At 41.6% G+C, this 17867-nt stretch overlaps 1 protein-coding gene across 2 annotated transcripts in view; it reads right to left on the bottom strand.

Annotated features, from left to right (window-relative positions):
• Positions 1–5571: 5571 nt before the first annotated feature.
• Positions 5572–17867, bottom strand: part of CCBE1 (collagen and calcium binding EGF domains 1) — a 92645-nt gene continuing 80349 nt past the window's right edge. For both annotated transcript variants that reach the window (XM_059836548.1, XM_059836549.1), the window contains 6 exons: positions 15603–15709; positions 10594–10714; positions 8476–8615; positions 8350–8385; positions 7772–7807; positions 5572–5877 (listed from right to left, as the gene is read on the bottom strand). In XM_059836548.1, coding sequence (XP_059692531.1) covers positions 5644–5877; positions 7772–7807; positions 8350–8385; positions 8476–8615; positions 10594–10714; positions 15603–15709 — 674 coding nt within the window. In that variant the 3' untranslated portion in view covers positions 5572–5643. The remainder of the gene's footprint in view (positions 5878–7771; positions 7808–8349; positions 8386–8475; positions 8616–10593; positions 10715–15602; positions 15710–17867) is intronic.

Raw genomic sequence — 17867 nt, 5'->3', positions numbered from 1 at the left:
GAACGGGTCAGGTGGGAGAGGCTCCATGGCGGGACACCGGGTCCAGCCTCCCTGCTCGAACAGGGTCGTCCTGGAGCAGACGGCACAGGAACGCGTTCGTGCAATTCTTGAGTATCTTGCATAAGGGAGACTCCGCAGCCTCTCCGGGAAATCTGTTTCAGTGCTCCGTCACCCGAACGAGTAAAGGAGTTCTTCCTCCTGGACAAGTGGAACTTCCTGTGCATCCGTTTCGGCCCGTTGGCCCGTGTCCTACCGCTCGGCCCCACCGAGCAGAGCCTGGTCCATCCCCTGACCCCTCCCTGCAGACACTGACAGACACGGATGAGGTCCTCTCTCAGTCTCCTCTGCAGGCTGAACATGCCCAGCTCCCGCAGCCTTTTCTCATAAGAGACACTCCAGCCCCTTAATTCCTTTTGCCACCCTCCGCTGGACCCGCTCCAGGAGCGCCCTGTCTCTCTGGCGCTCAGGAGCCCAGAACTGGACGCAGCGCTCCATGCTGAGCAGAGGGACACGATCACCTCCCTCGCCCTGCTGGCACTGCTCTTCCTCACGGAGTTCAGCCGGCAGCCGCGTACCGGGACCTCTTACCGGGACAGGGAGCCGGGGCAGACCCGGCGGAGCAGGGAGATTCTTGCGGGCGCGAAGGAGCCGCGCCGCGGCGATCCAGGGTCCCGGTGGTCCTCTGTTAGTTCTTTTTAAAACAATCGGATGTAAGTTAATTAAACAAGTAGATTTTAAAATGTCTGACCTTAATACACTGCTGTGTAACTGGTTAAAAGGAAAAGGACTGCATCGTGTCATACGAATACAATCTGGCTTTCCCCAAATGCATACATCAAGTAACTGAGATCCTGCTTTCCGTGAATTCTTGACAGTTCTGTTCTGTTATCCTTATACGGTCATGGAACAATAATACTATCAGGATCCCCTGTACAACCAGGAACTCCTTTGTCTACCTTTTCATTCCTGGATCTGCTAACCATAGATTTTTGTCTTTAACGCTTTGCTTCCACTATCTACTTTCTAAAACTGAAGACGGTTGCTACTATGACTATTCCAACTTTTTATAATTTTTTTCTTTCTCTCCCCCCCCCCCCCCCCCCCCCCATTGTTTCACTATGATTTATAGATACTTTTCGTTTTACTTTGTTTACACATTTACCCGCATATCGGGGATCCTGGATCCTGGCGGTGAAGTGGGATTCTGCCAGGGATGACAGCCCGTCCGGCGTGGTGCCAGCCCTGTCTCTGCCCTTGAGGCCCTGCGCAGGCAGCGTGGGCTCTGCAGGGACGAAGGGACAAGATGAGCTCCTCGCTGACCTCAGCTGTCGGACACAGCCTGCAGGATGCTCCTGGAGCTGAGGGGAGGGGCTCGACTGCATGGGTGCGAGGGGCAGGCAAGGCCTGATGGAGCCTGTGTGTTGTTCCCCCTTTTCCCCATGACCGGTGGTGGGATGCCAGAGAGCTCCGGATCCCAGTACCGCAACCCCGGGCTGTGCAGAAGCTGCGCACCCCCGGCAGCGTGGGGTGGGACTGCTGGATCCAGCCTCGTGTAGCCCTGATGTGTCACAGGAGCCACCATCCATGCACAGGGCAGAGGTGTCTGTGTGCTTTATTCTCACAAAGACTGAAACCCACCCCAGCTTGCAAGAGCTCATGTCCCAGAGTCAAAGAACTATAGCAGTATTGTTCAGCTCCAAGAAAAATGCTAGAAGGCAGTGTCAGGAGATTTCCTGCCATCTGTTTCTTCCAGCCAACATCACTGTGTTTCGGAGAAAGGGCAATGTGTAATAAAAAGCAGCTACCAACAGTGTAAGAAAAAATATCTTTGTTATTATGAATACATCATAAAATCACAGTCATCTTATACACATTTTAGTATTTTATATATAAATAAAGTGAACAGTATAGTTATTGGAATGTGTAAAAGGAACAAACATACAGTTTTTTTTAAAGTGTGAAATTAACAGAGAATTGGACCCCATTCCCTCCTTTTGTTGCTGCTCTGGGACTTGATACGTTAACTCTGAAATACTTCTAGGCAGAAGGCTATGCAAGCTGTGATGCTAACAGTTACTCCAGTCACCACCGAAATTCCATTTACAATCAGTTTTTCTCTCCTTTTCTTATTTAGCCTGACTATATAGGAATTCTTGTGTGTCAGAACTACAGCTTTGCAAGAAAGACTAAACCTTTACGTACTTGGCACAGTATTGAAAGAAAACGTTTTCAAGATTCATGATTTTGTTAAACTCATTAACAATCAGAATTTTCTTATCACTACACACACTTGCAAATGTTCCCATTAAATATATTTCTAATAGTAATAAAATAACAAATTCTTCATTATCCTTCTGCTTATAATTTGATGCTTAACATCAAAATAATATTTCTTTCTAATAAAATTATACATACCATTTATATGAAACAAAGTTGTCATGTGCATAAGCCTGGTAATGAGACTAGCCATGAGTGTAGAAGTTTCTACTTTCTTGTTTTGGATTCTTGGGAGAGTTTGTTGTTTTTGGAGCCACAGAGTAATAAATAATTTGCAAGGTAATGACTTCTTTGGCTACCAGTAACAAAACTTAAGATTGGAATTGATTCCTCTGCTCTGGCTTTATGAAACATTTGGTATGATGAAGAAAATGTCACTTTTCTGAATCCATGTGTTTACCCCACAATCTGAATGAAATGTTGCTGATGCAGTGTTTTATGAGTTACCACACAGGTAATCAGAAATGAGAAAGTTCCATGCAAAGATTTCAGCTGGATGCGGGCTGGAGGCTGACCCTTCCCAGCCAGCTGTGCTCAGAGGGACTGTCTGCTGCAGGAATTCCTATGTCATGTTGGGTGGTCTTTGCCATAGTGTTCCCTCCTTGCTGCTGGGACTCAAACAGTTTTTAGGCAGGAAATCTGGGCAGAGGAGGGTAACGACAAGGCAAACCCAAGGAACACATTCTGTCACCTTTCTTTTTTTTAAAAAGAAAGCCAATGGCGCCAGATCCAGAAAGGGAAGTAATTTCCATTCAGAAAGGCATGTAAGCATGGGTTGTGTTTATATTCATGAATCTGTAGGAAAACTTGCTGTACTTACAGCAAAATATGTATTTTATCTGCTTTTCTGGTCCAGTCTCAGAATAGCTCTTCCCTGGGCACTTTTACATAGCAGGGCAGTTGTCACCTATCCCTGAAATTTGATGGTCAAACTGTGGTAACTTCTCATTTGGTATGTGCCTCTATTCTAAAAAGCAGAGCTTAGAACTAAAATAAGTGCCTTTTTTAGAATACATCACCTTTTGGGCAGTGGACATTAGTATTTAGCTCGTATGTAGGAAGTGACTCATCTAACAGAAGTTAGATCATTCAGTATCTGATGGTCAAAAACCTGCAGCTTCTAATTCTCTAGTGGGAACCAGCCTGATCCAGCAGGGTGCAGTGGTAAACATATGCAAGGGTTCCATAATTTGCTAGATTTAAAAATACAACATTTGACATTTTACAAACAATTAAAATTGCATATTCATAAATGACATAATTTATACTCAGTTGCCTGCTTGAAATTAAGAAAATAAGACGCAAATGCCTCAGTTCATGCTATCTTTGTGGTTTTTTCCAGCCTGCTGCATATAAGACCATCCCTCTTTTGGACACAGGTACCTTCCTCAAGTCTTCCTTATTATGTGATTCACAAGATTGCTTGGATCTGCAGCTGCTGGCAGAGCTCCTCCCAGACAGAGGAGAAGCCCAAGGACTACAGGGTTAGATTACTAATTTTTTTTTCAGCTATCCCCATGACTTAGGCATTGCTTTGTAAATATTGATACAGATATAACGTGAAAAGAAGTACAGAACACTCATGTTCTTAAAAGCTAATGCCCTGGCTTGTGGCTAAGTGGCAGCGAGACGTTGGAAAATGGCTATAGGAATGAACACATCCTCTTAAGACAGTACACAGAAGTTGTGGAAAAGTCTAGACAGCCAGCTGTTTATGCAGTGTGACCTGTACTGATGCTGTCAGGATCACACCAACCATCTTTCAGCCCAGAGAATATGGAATGGAATCCAAACCTTTATGTATTATCTGAAAAGGCCCCTCTTTTATTTTTACATGTATTTATTCTACTAGAACATGCCAGCCCTGAAAAACATGGCAAAGTAACAACTTTCTCTTTGCATTTGGGACATGGACACTACCAAACACTACAAATACTGTAGAAGTAGCAGCTACACAGACACAACATTGAAATTTTGTGCTTAATATACGCCTTTATATTCTAAGCATGGCAAAGTCCTCAGCAGCTGTAGTAATCCAAAAGAAATGGCAACATACATCATCCATGAGGTATGGTATAACTTGTGCATCCAATTTTCCAGTGTAAATAAAGGGCACTCCCTTTTATCCCCATTCACAAGTATAGGATCCCATGTGCAGTACCTCACCTTAGCCATCCTTGTACCAGTTGAAATGTTTTGTCATGTGCACTCCTGCACATACTCCCTCTCCTCATATACCCAGCCAAACACACTGCCACTCTGTGTTCCAGTTTGGTGAAAGCCATTTAGGTTGGTCTCATGTAGCAGGGGAACAAAACAGGTGGAAGCTCTATGCAAACATGAGGCCTTTCTCTGGTCTTGATTTCACTCAGACTTCAGAATTTCACCAAGGAAGATATGCACCTGCAGGGGGTCAGAACCTGACTTTTTCTGCAAGGCTGGGATATATTTCATTCTTGCCAATAAGCCTGCTTGATTCACTTTTGATTTGGTTTCCTGCTTTAAACATCCCCTTTATCTTGATTATCTTTGTGTAATGTATCCAACAAGAATCTGTTGAGAAAGCTAACTGGCCTTCACAACTGAGCAGTGGGACAATGGTAAGGAAAAAGTAGTGTTTGTGTGTCTCCTAAAGTGGTTTTGGACACACAAATCTTTTGACTGTCTTTGAACAATACTCTAGCAACACAAAGCCGAATAATTTACTGATCAAGCAGCACAACCCTTGTTTAACCCTTCAACATTTTTTTTTGCCTTTTTCTGCCTTGATGAGGCATAATAGAAGGCATGACTCACTTACAGATGGCCTCTGCTGTGAAACAGGGGTCCACTTCTCACACTCTCCTAAGCCTGGGGAGAGTAGCTGGGGACTTGAGTTTAGTGGTATAATTTATTTGCATTCATAAAGTAACTGTGGACCAAGGTGATCATTATCAACATAATTCAAGGATGATGTTCAGCTAACCCTTTGTCCCTGGCAAAATTTGTGTACTGGGTTATTTGGACATAGAATGCAAAGTAGGCAGATGGAATGCTGTGGTCTGTGTTATTAGCTAGAGCATGCCTTAATCATATTATATGCTAAGAAGGTTTTTTTGATAGTCTAGGTACAATGCACAGTGCAGGCTTGGCGGTATGGAATTTCTGCAAGGAGGCTACCATGAACCAGGAAAGCTACAGTACAGGCAGCATGGTGTTCAGGAAAAGCAGAAAGAAAAATGGGAAATAAGATACATATATATATATATATATATATATATATATATATATATATATATATATATATATATATATATATAAAACATTGTCAGTGCATTTTTTTATATTGAAGAATTCTAAAGAGGCTTTGTTTTTCAGTAGGAATAGCTACGGGTGGTCTGCCTTCTGTATCCTGGTGTTTCTGGATGTTGCCCGTGGTTTGTAGTCTTCTCCGGATCCAAAGTCTACTGTGTCGTGATAGTTTGTGAATTCCTGAGGTAATGGAAACTCTTCTGTTGATGAATGAGTCCTGTGTCCAAACACTCTCTCTTGCAGCTCAGCGATGTCGTTTCTGATGTCTGCCATCATCAGCAATAGGAAATCAAATGAACCCGGTGGGCCCTGCAGTCACAAGGCACTGCCATTAATAACAATCCACCTTGCTCTTACAGTTTTCAAACTGGCTGATAGAATTACTCCTGCAGGAGTTGCTCAGTAAAATTCTGCTTTGCATCAGTTGCCAAAAGCTAATGGTCTGTTTTTTAACCACCTTTAATCAGGAAACAATTTTTGAAAGAATCAGGTGTTTTTGCAGACAGAGCTTAACATTTACAAGATGCTCAGCCCTTTTGTCACTTAACAATTCCTTTGTCACCGACATGTGTTATGAAAAATCCTTTCCTTAGGATTTTTTCCTCCTGAGTTGCTGAGAGGCCTCAAGAACAAACTGTAAACAATTCTTATCTGCTGCTGTGGAATGCAACAGGTGGATCTGTGATTGGTCTCATCTGGTTGTTTCTAATTAATAGCCAATCACAGTCCACGTGTCCAGATTGTCTCAGTCAGAGACAAGCCTTTGTTATTCATCCCTTTTCTATTCTTACCTAGCCCTCTGCTGAAATCCTTTCTTCTATTCTTTTAGTATAGTTTTTAATATATTATGTATCATAAAATAATAAACCAAGTCTTCTGAACATGGAGTCAACTTTCTCATCTCTTCCCTCATCCTGGGACCCCTGTAAACATTACCACATTCCTTTGCTTCATAAGAATATCTTCAGACCTCATGGGAATAGAGGAGATTAATCTTGGTTTCTTGTCTTCTTGCTTATTAAACTGACATAAATTACTTTCTTAGAATGATTAATCAACAAATTCTTTTAAGACTGCTATTATTTGTCAAGTGTCTTTCCAATATGGTAACCTTGTTGCTGTCCATCACTTTCTAAATGTATTGGTAATTACAATGTAGAGAGTATCTGATTTTAGAAAATCATTATTTCTTTTTAGCTGACTTCACACAGTAAAATAAACTTTAATACTGAGCACACTCTACTAGTCACACTCTTAAAAATCAACTCCACCAATGAGAAAATACCATAAATAAGTGAATAGAATCATAGAGTAGTTTGGGTGGGAAGGGACCTTAAAGACCATGTAGTCCCAGCACTTCTGCCATGGGCAGGGACACTTTTCAATAGACCAGATTGCTCAGAGCCCCATCTTGCTTGGCCTTAAGCACTTGAAGGGATGGGGCACCCACATCTTCTCTTGGCAACCTGTGCCAGTGTCTCACCACCCTTATAGAAGATATCCTAATATCTAAAATCTAATTTAAACCTGCCTTCTTTCAGTTTGAAGCCATTTCTTTGTCCTGTCACTACATGCCCTTGTGAATTGTCCCTCTCCATCTTCCTTGTGGATTCCTTTCAGGTATGCCATTAGGTCACACTGAAGCCTTCTCTTTTCCAGGCTGAAAAATCCCAACCCTCTCAGCCTTTCCTCACAGGAGAGGTGCTCCAGCCCTCTAATCAACTTGGTAGCCTCCTCTAGACTTGCTCAAACAGGTCCATGTCCTTCCTCTGCTGGGGACTCCAGGGATTTTTTAAACAAGGTCACCTGAAAACAGATCTCTAATATTCATTCTATCTTCTGGAACTCAAAACTTCTAGTTTCCCAAATCTGAGAGAGGTGAGGGGCAGGATTTTAAAAGGCTCCAGGGATCAAATTCCCATTCGGAGCAGAGGTTGAGCTCTACTAAACAGAGCCCTGCATGGTTCTGCCTTCTAAAGGTGTCACCTACTGCCTTCGGTCACACACTACGCAAAGGAAGAGATATGTAGCAAAAAATGTTTGGATGAAAACAGGTAATTACTTTGTTTCCAACACCATTTTCTGTGTATGTAAATTATCTGTTATCTTGGCCCAGGAGGTTTTTTCTTTAACTTTTGTCTGACTTGTGCTTAGGAGTCAACATCACTCTGTTGTGGAAATTCCTCCTGTGTGGAATACTTACAGGTATCCCCTTTGGTCCTGGTGCTCCTCGCTCCCCCTGTAATCAATACATCCTCAGTTAGTTTGCTGTGACTAAAGCAAATTGAAAAAGTTTGCTTCTGCAGTCTCACTTACTGTCCCCAGATCAAGAACCATCAGCTGATGCTTGTTTGGAAACAGAAAAGGAAGTGAAGGAGGAACGAAAAGAAATTGCTGCTGATTCTAGTGGGAACAGAGTGGGGAATTTCTGATATTTCTCCAGAACAGTAACAAGTGAACCAATGAACAGGAAGAATTCACAATGAATGAAAAGGGCTAAAGCATCAACATTTCTTCACTGAAAAGCCAAAAGAGCTGCAGAGAAAGAAAATAATTCTGTGTGGCATAGAGCCTGGCCGGACTATTTGCAAGACTTAAGGAATGGCAAACACAAAATAGCAGAAGGATGACACAAAGGAGTGGGAAAACAGGATGCTTTCATCTTTACAAAGGAAATGAGGTAGTAAAAGGGTGTGACTACAAGTGAGTAGAGTCTCTCTATCAAGCCTGCACTTCACATGTGCATGTGCCCGTCTTATGGAAATAAGTACCTCTCCTCACCTTGCTACCATCTCTCCCTGGGGCTCCAGGTGGGCCCTGCAAGAGAAAAGAAAGTATCACAAGGATGTGAGAGGTGTGGAGCTAAGGGCACTTGTGCAGTGCATAGCAGGAGACAGGAATACTGACCACAGGGCCCCGTCTGCCCTGCTTAATGTGCGATATGTCTGGAGATGGGCCCATTGGTCCCATTGATCCACGAGGGCCTGGCTGGCCAGGAGGTCCAGGTAATCCAGGAGCTCCTTGACTCCCCTTGGGTCCTGGAGCCCCTGAAATCAAAAGCAAATGTTACCTGCCAGGAAAAGCCTTCATGACACTTCATCAGTGCAAGAAGCGAGGAATGATTTTTTTTAAAGACCCAATGGGCTGGTTACTTAAACACACCCAAATCCACCACAACACAACCAATTTATCTGCATCTGCACATCAGCAGCCATCTGAGACGACATTAACCTTTGTCACAGTAGCTACAAGAGATGACCACCAAACAATTAAATCTTGTGTATAACAAGAATTTGAGTCTGCCAGGTGATTAGGGACACAGACTGGGAATGAAGAGAAAAGCACAAATGCCTCATTTTCACACAAAGAAGAACAAATCACATTTAGGAGCATCTTATAAAAAGAAAGCGTCAGAAAACTCATGGGAATTTTGGGGCATGGGCATCTACATGACTGACACAAGCAAGCTCTTTCCAGTGGGGGACTGCACCTCTCTTTTGCCCAGTGCAATAGCCAATTTGTTAGGGGAAAAAGAGGCTCTATTCTTCCATTTTGCTTTATATAATTTTCAGCTTCTTCTGGTTCAGTGGAGCATGTTACTTTTCAGGAAGCGCTCAGGGAACAAAACATATGTTTAGCTCAAGAGAAACAGTAGGAAACATAAACCAGAAAATCAGGCACCTGAAACAATATTTGCAGACAATAAAGACTATTAAAATGTCACTAGCTCAAACACTTCATGATTAGAGGAGGAAACACTTCTATTCATACTGAGGGCACATGAAAAACATAGAGAATAAAAGGCAGAGAGTAAAAAGCTTTCAGCAGGGCCAAATCTGTACAGCTAGGATTTTCAAAAGGAGACAGCTCAAGTTCAGTGATGACTCCCTGGGACTCTCCCTGGGGGGGGCAGCAGAGGAGGTGAGCAAGGAGATAAGGGTTTTTTCAAGGGGTGGTCTTCAGATTTCTACAGTACCTCGGACAGCTCAGTCAAGGGGAAACCCAGTGGGTGGGAGACCTGCAGGGCCAGGCCTTTGCAATTCCTCAGAGGAATTGCAAAGTAGCCCACTCTACACTTCAGAGTCTGTAGCCAAACTTCTAAACATACTGTCCTTGCACTTATGATGAACTGAAGATACTCATCCTTCAGGAAAATGAGATAATGACTCAGAAAACAAAGCAAGATTGCAAAAGGGGATATAAATGGGAAGGTGGGGTACAGTTCAGGAGGGAGTAAATCAATCCTCATAAGGAATATTTGCCAATACTCTGTAAAAATCCTGATGAAATCCAGCACAATGCTTGGATTTATTGCTGACTCAAAGTTAGATCTGCATTCAAGAGTATTTGCAAAATTTTGAGTGTTGATGGCCACCAGATGCGAGGTGTCTGGATTAAGTCTGGGCTTTAGAATTTCTGTTTTTCACTGTATTTCAATCTATAATTTAGCAAAGATGGTGTGAGCGGAGTTATACTTTTCTTTTCAGATTCCTTTCAATCTGGGCTACAACATAAAACCAACAGATAAATCCTTGCAAATCAGACAAGGAAAAATAAAAGAGTTGGCACAAACTCCTACAAACTGAACGCACATTTTTTTCCTCTACTACTGACTGTGAGCTAAAGCAACAGATATTCCTGAAATAAAGTAGAGAGAGTTTTAAGACAGAGTTAAAATACAGGAAATGACAACTGAAGCAGGTGAGATATCCCAGGGAGAGGGAGAAATTTGACACACACAGGACAAACACAGCTTGCATGCCAAGAAACACATGGAGTTACAATGGATGATGACAGACAGTTGGGAGAGGCTGACCATAACACCCATAAAGTTTTTTTGTTTGTTTCTTTGTTTTTTTAATTTAGCACAAATGCAAACATAATAGATCAACCAAAATATGAAATATATGAAATAATATGTTATGAAATTAAATATGAAATCTCGCTGGCAGACTGAAATTTACTTTTTTAGTCCTAAACATTCCTGCACAACAGTCCTGCCCATTTCCACCCCTCTGGTATTACCTGGGGGGCCTGGTTGGCCAGGCTGGCCTGGGGGGCCAGGGATATATGCATTAGAGGCAAGCACTTTTTCACCAGTGATTTGCTTGCTAAGATCAGCAGCATTATTTGGCAGCAAAGCAACCTGCCAAGACAAAAAAAAAAAAAAAAAAAAATCAAAAATCTATGCAAGACCTTCATTGTTCAGCCAGAAAAATTACATTCGTATTTAAGCTTTCATGTGGACAAACAGCTATTTAAATATTTCAGGAAAATATAATGAGTTTATTCCTATCCTTGATTGATATAACCAGAAAAACATTCTTATTCTGTGAGTCTGTTCACTTTTTAAGTCACTGTGGAAATACTGCAAGCCAATCCAACAGAGGACAGAGGAAATTCAGGAGAGATGCAGCAACAAGTCCTGAAAAACTCGAGTCTCATGACTGCTTCTCAGGAAACCTGTTTTTCCTTATTTGAAGGTTCCTCTATTCATTTACGGCTTTTCTCAGGGCAATATTTGCTCAGATATTTAAGTCCTGAATTGCTGCACAAGCCACTAACTTTCCATAGGTTTTACTGAGAGGCCTAAATCCTTTGTGAATCTGGCCCTGGAAAGTAACCACACTGCTAAACCTATCAGATGTCTGGATCTGCTCTTCGCAATGACACAAAGGTAAAGTAAGCGAGAATGCAAGCAGAATTGCACACTACATTTTAAACTGTCATTATCCATTACCTGTTTAATTATCCATGAAATAATAATCTATCCAGTTGAATATATTTAATAATTAAACATATTTAGAAATACTCTGCAAATGTTTAGTCTCTTAAGAGGCAGCAGAAGGGTGCCTGGAGGAGCCAAGAGGCTGATGTGCAGTGAGGAAAGAAGGTTATTAGTGGTGAGTGGCTGCATGTAGACTTAGGGATTTTGCACTGCCAAATTGAACTGGAAAACTATTTCAGCAATAGCAGTGCAGACCTACCCCTGGGTGAACTTTGTTGCTTCTTGAATGAATTTGGCTTATTGGATAATTTGATGCTGAATTCTGCAGCCTTTGCCTGTGAGAGCTGCATTGAATAATATAGATAATGACTCCTGCTATTTGACAAAGCTTTTCATCAGCTATCTGGAATTCTCTGAGCTGGGCTGTTTCTAAGACTCCTACCTGTTTCTGTAATTATTTGACATACATTCTTCTGCCATTACTGAAACCTAATGTTTGTAATTCACAGTGAAAAACCATAGTGGTCTGCACCTGCAGTACCTACTGGAACTGGGAAAATTTCCTTTGGCAAACAAGTTATTGCTTAAGGATTACAACTTAAAGGCAGCCTGTGCTGCTTGTAGTTTGGGGTTGAATGCACAGGACAGTTCTGAAGAAAAAAAATCAGGAAAAAAGTTTGAAATGCTGAGATAGTTCTTGGTGGCATTTCTGAAACACCAGTTTGATTTTGAGACTGGAACTCAAAATGGGGAGACAGGAACACAAGGATTTATCAGCCATTTGTGAGTTAGGTTTAGGAGAGAATTGCGGTTCCAAAGACAAGATGACTGTACTATAGGCAAATTAAGAATCATGATGTAGTCTAACAAGAATTTGGTAGATTCACTCCACCCCTGCAGAAATCAGTGGCTGGATGAGATCGTATTTTCACAGAAGTCCCAGAGGGTGTTTCTTATATTCTCATCCCAATGAATTTGCTTTTCACACCGAAAATGGGGCTTCAGCACACCTATAGATCTGGGGTGAGCTGTCATCCTTGCTTTTTCAAAGGAAAGCATGTGCTTTGTTTACCTGTGACCTTGCAGCTTTCTCAGGCAGCTTCCCAGCCAGTGCAGCACAGACCAAACTGTGGGGCTGCTGAACATAGAGGGCTACTCTGTGGGACACAACATCCTACCCCTGGAGCTGAAGAGGAAAATACAGTAGCTGTGGCTCTCACAGCCTCACTGGCCAGGGATCAGCATGAGAAGATCTACTGGCTGGCTCTGGTCAGCAAAGTTTTGTTTCCTAGATGTGTGTCCTACCCAGAGCAGGTTCCTGGCTGGATACAAAGGAAAAGCTTGCAAGGACCATGGTGCAAACTTCCACTACATGGCACAAATCAATCAAGGACTCTGCGGTTCCAGTGCTGTCAAGCTAGAACAGAGACAAAAAGTCAAATCCTGTGGCTACCTGAGAGTATTATATTTTTAAAGTAGTTTTTTGAGAATATTTTCAGTGTCATCAGTGAGTGCTTCTCCTTAGGGGTGGCCACAATTGAGTGGCAGATTAATTGAAGTCCTCATTTTAGCTTGCATGTAAATATCTCATTCTGGGGATCTATAGCTGTATCAGTTGATAAATAGATGTCACTGAGTACATAGACCCAGCCATGAATACTCTTCAGGTCATACTGCAAATGGCCAGATTGGAGTAAAAAGGTGCATTTAGTGGCAAACACTCATCATGAAGAGGATTTGGAAGTGTATTCCCTTCTGATGCTTAAATATTTACTTGTTCCTGCCAGCCAGGCTGTTGTAACAACTAAGTTAGAAAAGAAATCACATAGCTGCTGTGAAAGCATCTATGCATGCTTCCCCACTGACTCAGCTGTACTTGAAGTACACACTAGGAGTGCCAAAATACCCAGGCTCTGGTCTAGCTCACTGCTCTTTGATATCTTCTGGCCAGAAAATGGTTGTTACATGCACTGGGCCAAACCATGTGTTTTTGTTGTTGACTCACATCCTCTTTGCTATTGGATATACTCACTGGCCTAATTTCTGTTTCACCTTTTAACTGAACCAGGATCCTAGTCCAGGATAACCTTGGCTTTCTCCATCTACAGCTCCGAATCCTTATGGCCCTTGGAAAATAATATTTTGGTTATTTTTACCATATGCATGCAAATATTAGCAAGGGTAAATTCTAAAGAAAGGCTGTTCTAGAAACAAGTCTTCCATGTGCTGTGTTTCATGCTGCATTTGGAGTTTTGCATAGTTTCTAGGAGGTCTGTGGTTTAGAAAATTGGACAGTGCCTGTCAGTAGTGATGTGGAACATGGCTTTCTAATTAAGATGTTTAAACACGTCTGTGCAATAGGACCGACCAAAACTCGGTTTTTTCTTCTTTTAATTGTTGGCTGTGTGTCAGCATGCCAGATATATTTTCCCCAGTTTTTCAGCTTTCCACTCTTCTTCCTTTCATCAAAGTCTTAGATCAACCTAGGACTGCCCACAGACCTCTAGTCTATCAGGACAATGCATTCATTGTATGACAGGCTTTTCTGCTAACCACAATTTTGAATAAAGTTCATAAAATTTGAAAGCCTTAACCTCAAGACTGAAGACTTATTTCATAAACCATCTCCCTGGCAGATAGAAATGAACTTTTCTATGCAAAACAGAGCAGCTTTAACCACAGCTATTGAGAGATGTCCTCCCCAGGAGAACTTGGCCATGGGAAGTGGCTGGTGAAACATGAGGGTTGATGTCTCCCTGGGCAGAGAAGCACCATGGGGCCAGGTCTTCATTCAGCATAGATGAAAACTCTCCTTTCTTTGGGGTAACAGTTGCTGAGGGTATTGGGAACCTTCTCTTTCAGCTCCTTCTGTGTGGAGCACAACCATGTGGGCTCCCTCTGAGGATGCCAAGTTGAACAAGTCTCACTAGAGCATACGGGGGAAAATAAGTTAGGAACTATGAAAAGATTTAGCTATGAAGCAAGAGTGAGCTGCTTCATTTGTCCACAGCTACTGTACAAATGCCTACAGTGACAGGTCTCAATGGTCTGAGTTTTCCTGGAATGAGTTTTGAACACAAGCATCTAACAGCAGAAGTTAGACACAAAAACCTCCCATTAATTCCATCAATCAATTCTCGAGCAAACAATGTGGCCAACAATGTGACCCCCGGATCCTTCCCTGGAGGTCAGTGCGAGCCTGCTCAGCATCATGGAAAACAGCTGGAGAAACAGCCACTCAAAGGCATGGGTCCTTTTTTAACCTCTCTGCTACCATTTTTTTGAAAAACAGAATTTCCATCACACATGAAATTCTGTCACTTCCATGTTTGTGTTCCTGCTGATTCAGAAGGAATACAAGATGTTTTGAGATTTTGGAGATAAAGAGTATCTCCAACCTCAGTCAATCTCACTTTAATGAGGAAGATTTCTTTCTTCCTAATATTAAATGAGAAATGAGTGAATACACCAAATTGTGTTTTGACACAATGGAAAGAAATTAATTGAGTATCCTGGGAGAAATAATTACAGCCTGTCAGCATGATCTGATGAGAATGTTCCTACAGAGAGCTTCAATTTGAAAGAACCTTAGTGTTCAAAGGAGATGCCACCAGAAAAGGCACCACCTGCATCCCTGCATATGGCTCTCTGTATTATCTCACTACTACTACTACTCTTTTCATTATTGCACTACTAAAATGCAAAAAGAAGCTACATATGTGTGCAATTAATGCCCAGGAAAGGTTTCTAAATGCTTTATTCTCTACTAGCAATGGAATAGGTAAAAAAAAAAAAAAGGTTTGTGACTCAGGGTTTTTCTTTTTTAAGGGGAAAGTCATATTTAAAGATAGTGATATTTTTGTTTAGTCCCACACCTATTTGCCAAGAATTCTGCACCAGCACCCTATTAATGAAAAAATCATGTTCCCACATCTATAAAATGTCTTGCACGTGCTTACTCTAGAGGTGGATCATGTCCAAAATCCTGTGCATTCAGAGTGAATGAAAAGCTCAGGCCAGCACAGATTGCCAAGAAACCTGGGCTCAGCCTGGGATGGGTGTTTGTCAGGCTCTGTCACCATGAGCTTGGTAACATAGCTCCATGAACTTGGGGAGCAATCTGCTTACAAATTGTGCAGGAGCATAAGGGAGAGATATCATTCCTACATGATTTTAAAATATATTGCCCTTCTCTTTGTATGTGCAAGAACCACATGTCAGTGACATGTCTCCAAACATAGAAATTAACCTCAGTTGCTGTAAAACATACAGGTCTGGTAAAGACATGAGTGATCAATGTTCATACCTTTTGCTTCAGCTGTAAAACTGTCTGCTTTATTTGATGGAATTCCTTACAAGAGGCACAGCATGTCCCCGGTTTTGCTGCATTTTCAGATTTCTCAGGAAGCCCAACTGAAAGAAAGCAGTTTCCACTATAAATGTAAAGATCCAAAGGAAAGAAATTCATAAAGTGATAGGAAAAGCAACTTGAAGGTTGTTATATTTCCCCAGACTGTGAAAAGAGAAGGCAATCCTGCCATTATTAAATCTTTGACTGCGAATTTCTATGTAAGGCTGAGAAACTTTGCAGGGACAGCTCTGAGCACATTTTTAAAGCAGCTGTTTCCAGTTAACAGTACCCAGAGAATTCATTTGTTTAATACCTGGAAAAGTTCACACCCCCTCTTTTATCTTTTTGTTTAGGGTAGACTAACCCCATAGATCTGAACTGACTTACAGTCCCCTGAAGGGCAGATTTTCATATGCTATAAATTACAGTAAAATCCCTCAGAATATGCTTATTTTGCTCATTTTGCACAAACTGCTCTTTATCATCATGGGTTATTCTCCATGTGATGGAATTAGCCTGAGCAGAGATGGGGATTGAGATTAATGACAGGGATTGAAATCCACACAAGAGGAAGGGTCACATCTGTTGATGCTATGCATGAATAGGATCTTTTCAAGAATCCATTAAATTATTCAAACTGTGAGAGATATTGCAAATGTTATTTTTGTCCTTCTCCCAGTACCGTACACAGTCAAGCAGTTCTGCACTGCAGGCAAACAAGCATTGTTGTAACAGATGTCTGCTTAAGGACAAATCTGGTTTCCAAACCACAGGATGACACTTACTGGCAAACTCTAGGTGAGTTTTTTTCACTTCAACATTGTTGAGAAATATCAAGTCTATTGAAGCTTTGCGTATGATCTGTAGCCTTGTATGATGTTACCCAGGCGGGTTGCTGGGTGTGTTTGAACACTGACCTTTCAGTGCATGTCCCACAATGGAAAAACTCTGCAGGTGCTCTAGTTAAAGTCAGGGAATCTTCAAAGTCTTCCAAAAGGATCAACTGCATTGTGCTGAGTTACTCTGTTACACTTGTCTCTTGGATTGAATGCCCTTCATCTTTTCAGAAATGTGTATTGATTTTGAAACATCTTCATCTTTTGAAATGAGCCCTAAAGCTTCTAATACAAAAAAATATTACGTGCTACTTGATTATAAATATTTGCAAGGTCCAATATGGAAGACTGCAACCATCTGATGGTTGTCTACAGACCACCTATGCACATATTTGGGAAGGTATGTTTATTCCATTGGCTATAATGACATATTGATTTTAGAAGACAAAATTAAATCTTGCTTATCTGCTAATCAGTTAGGAGAGAGATGTAAGGGCAAGATGTGGGAATAACCAGGAGCATTAGAACAGCTATTAGTACTGAACTGTTTGGAAAATTGGGGCACAAAGGCCTGGGTATTTTCCCAGTCATGAGCTGCCTGTTCCCATGGCTGCACTCCAACATCCTTACTATATTACACATATTATTTACCATTTTTATGGCAGCAAGCACACACTGCAGTTTGAGCTTCCCAGCTCTTTCCTCAGTGCAGGTTTGGTACCTGATCAGCTTTCTGTGCAGTGTTCAGACGGCTCCAAGTTTTAGGACCAGATGGTACTTTTTGGTGTTTTCCAGTGTACTATACACAGCACAGAATAGAATTTCACCAAACTTCAGCTACGCTGGATCCAAAACTATTTAGACACAAGACCTCCCAGAGGAACTCCAGCATTTTTGTGAAGATACTGGAATACACAGTATATGCTGCTTTCCTTCTTCTCTCCTATATTCCTAATGCTAATAAGTTTTTGCCTTTGATTCCCTCCAAAACCTCTTTGCCCATAAACCTTTATCTTGTAGATGAAATAATCCTCACCATGCAGGGCTTTTTTTTCCTTAAGAGGGAATTGATGTGCCGTAATAAAGACACCACTTTACATTTCTGTAAAATAAATTTGCTCTTGACCACAAGTCAGTTATTGTGGAGTTCTTCCTCCCTCTCCAATTTTTCATCTTCCTTTAGAAAACCTCAGTGTCTTGACATGCCCATTTTTGGACCTGTGTAGGACTCACAGAGAGATGTATATGGAGACATTAAAAAAAAAAATCCAACTTTTTTTTTCTTTCTTTTTGAAAGACCAATAAGGCCTGGATTTTGTACTGGTCTCAACAAAAATTTCTTTTTATAGCTATCTCACCAGATGAGTTCTACCATTGTGTTAGG

This window comes from Haemorhous mexicanus, chromosome Z (genome assembly GCF_027477595.1).
Source record: "Haemorhous mexicanus isolate bHaeMex1 chromosome Z, bHaeMex1.pri, whole genome shotgun sequence".
Classification (NCBI taxonomy): Eukaryota; Metazoa; Chordata; class Aves; order Passeriformes; family Fringillidae; genus Haemorhous; species Haemorhous mexicanus.
The sequence above is the reverse complement of the archived record's forward strand: the minus strand, read 5'-3'. Positions and strand labels throughout refer to the sequence as shown.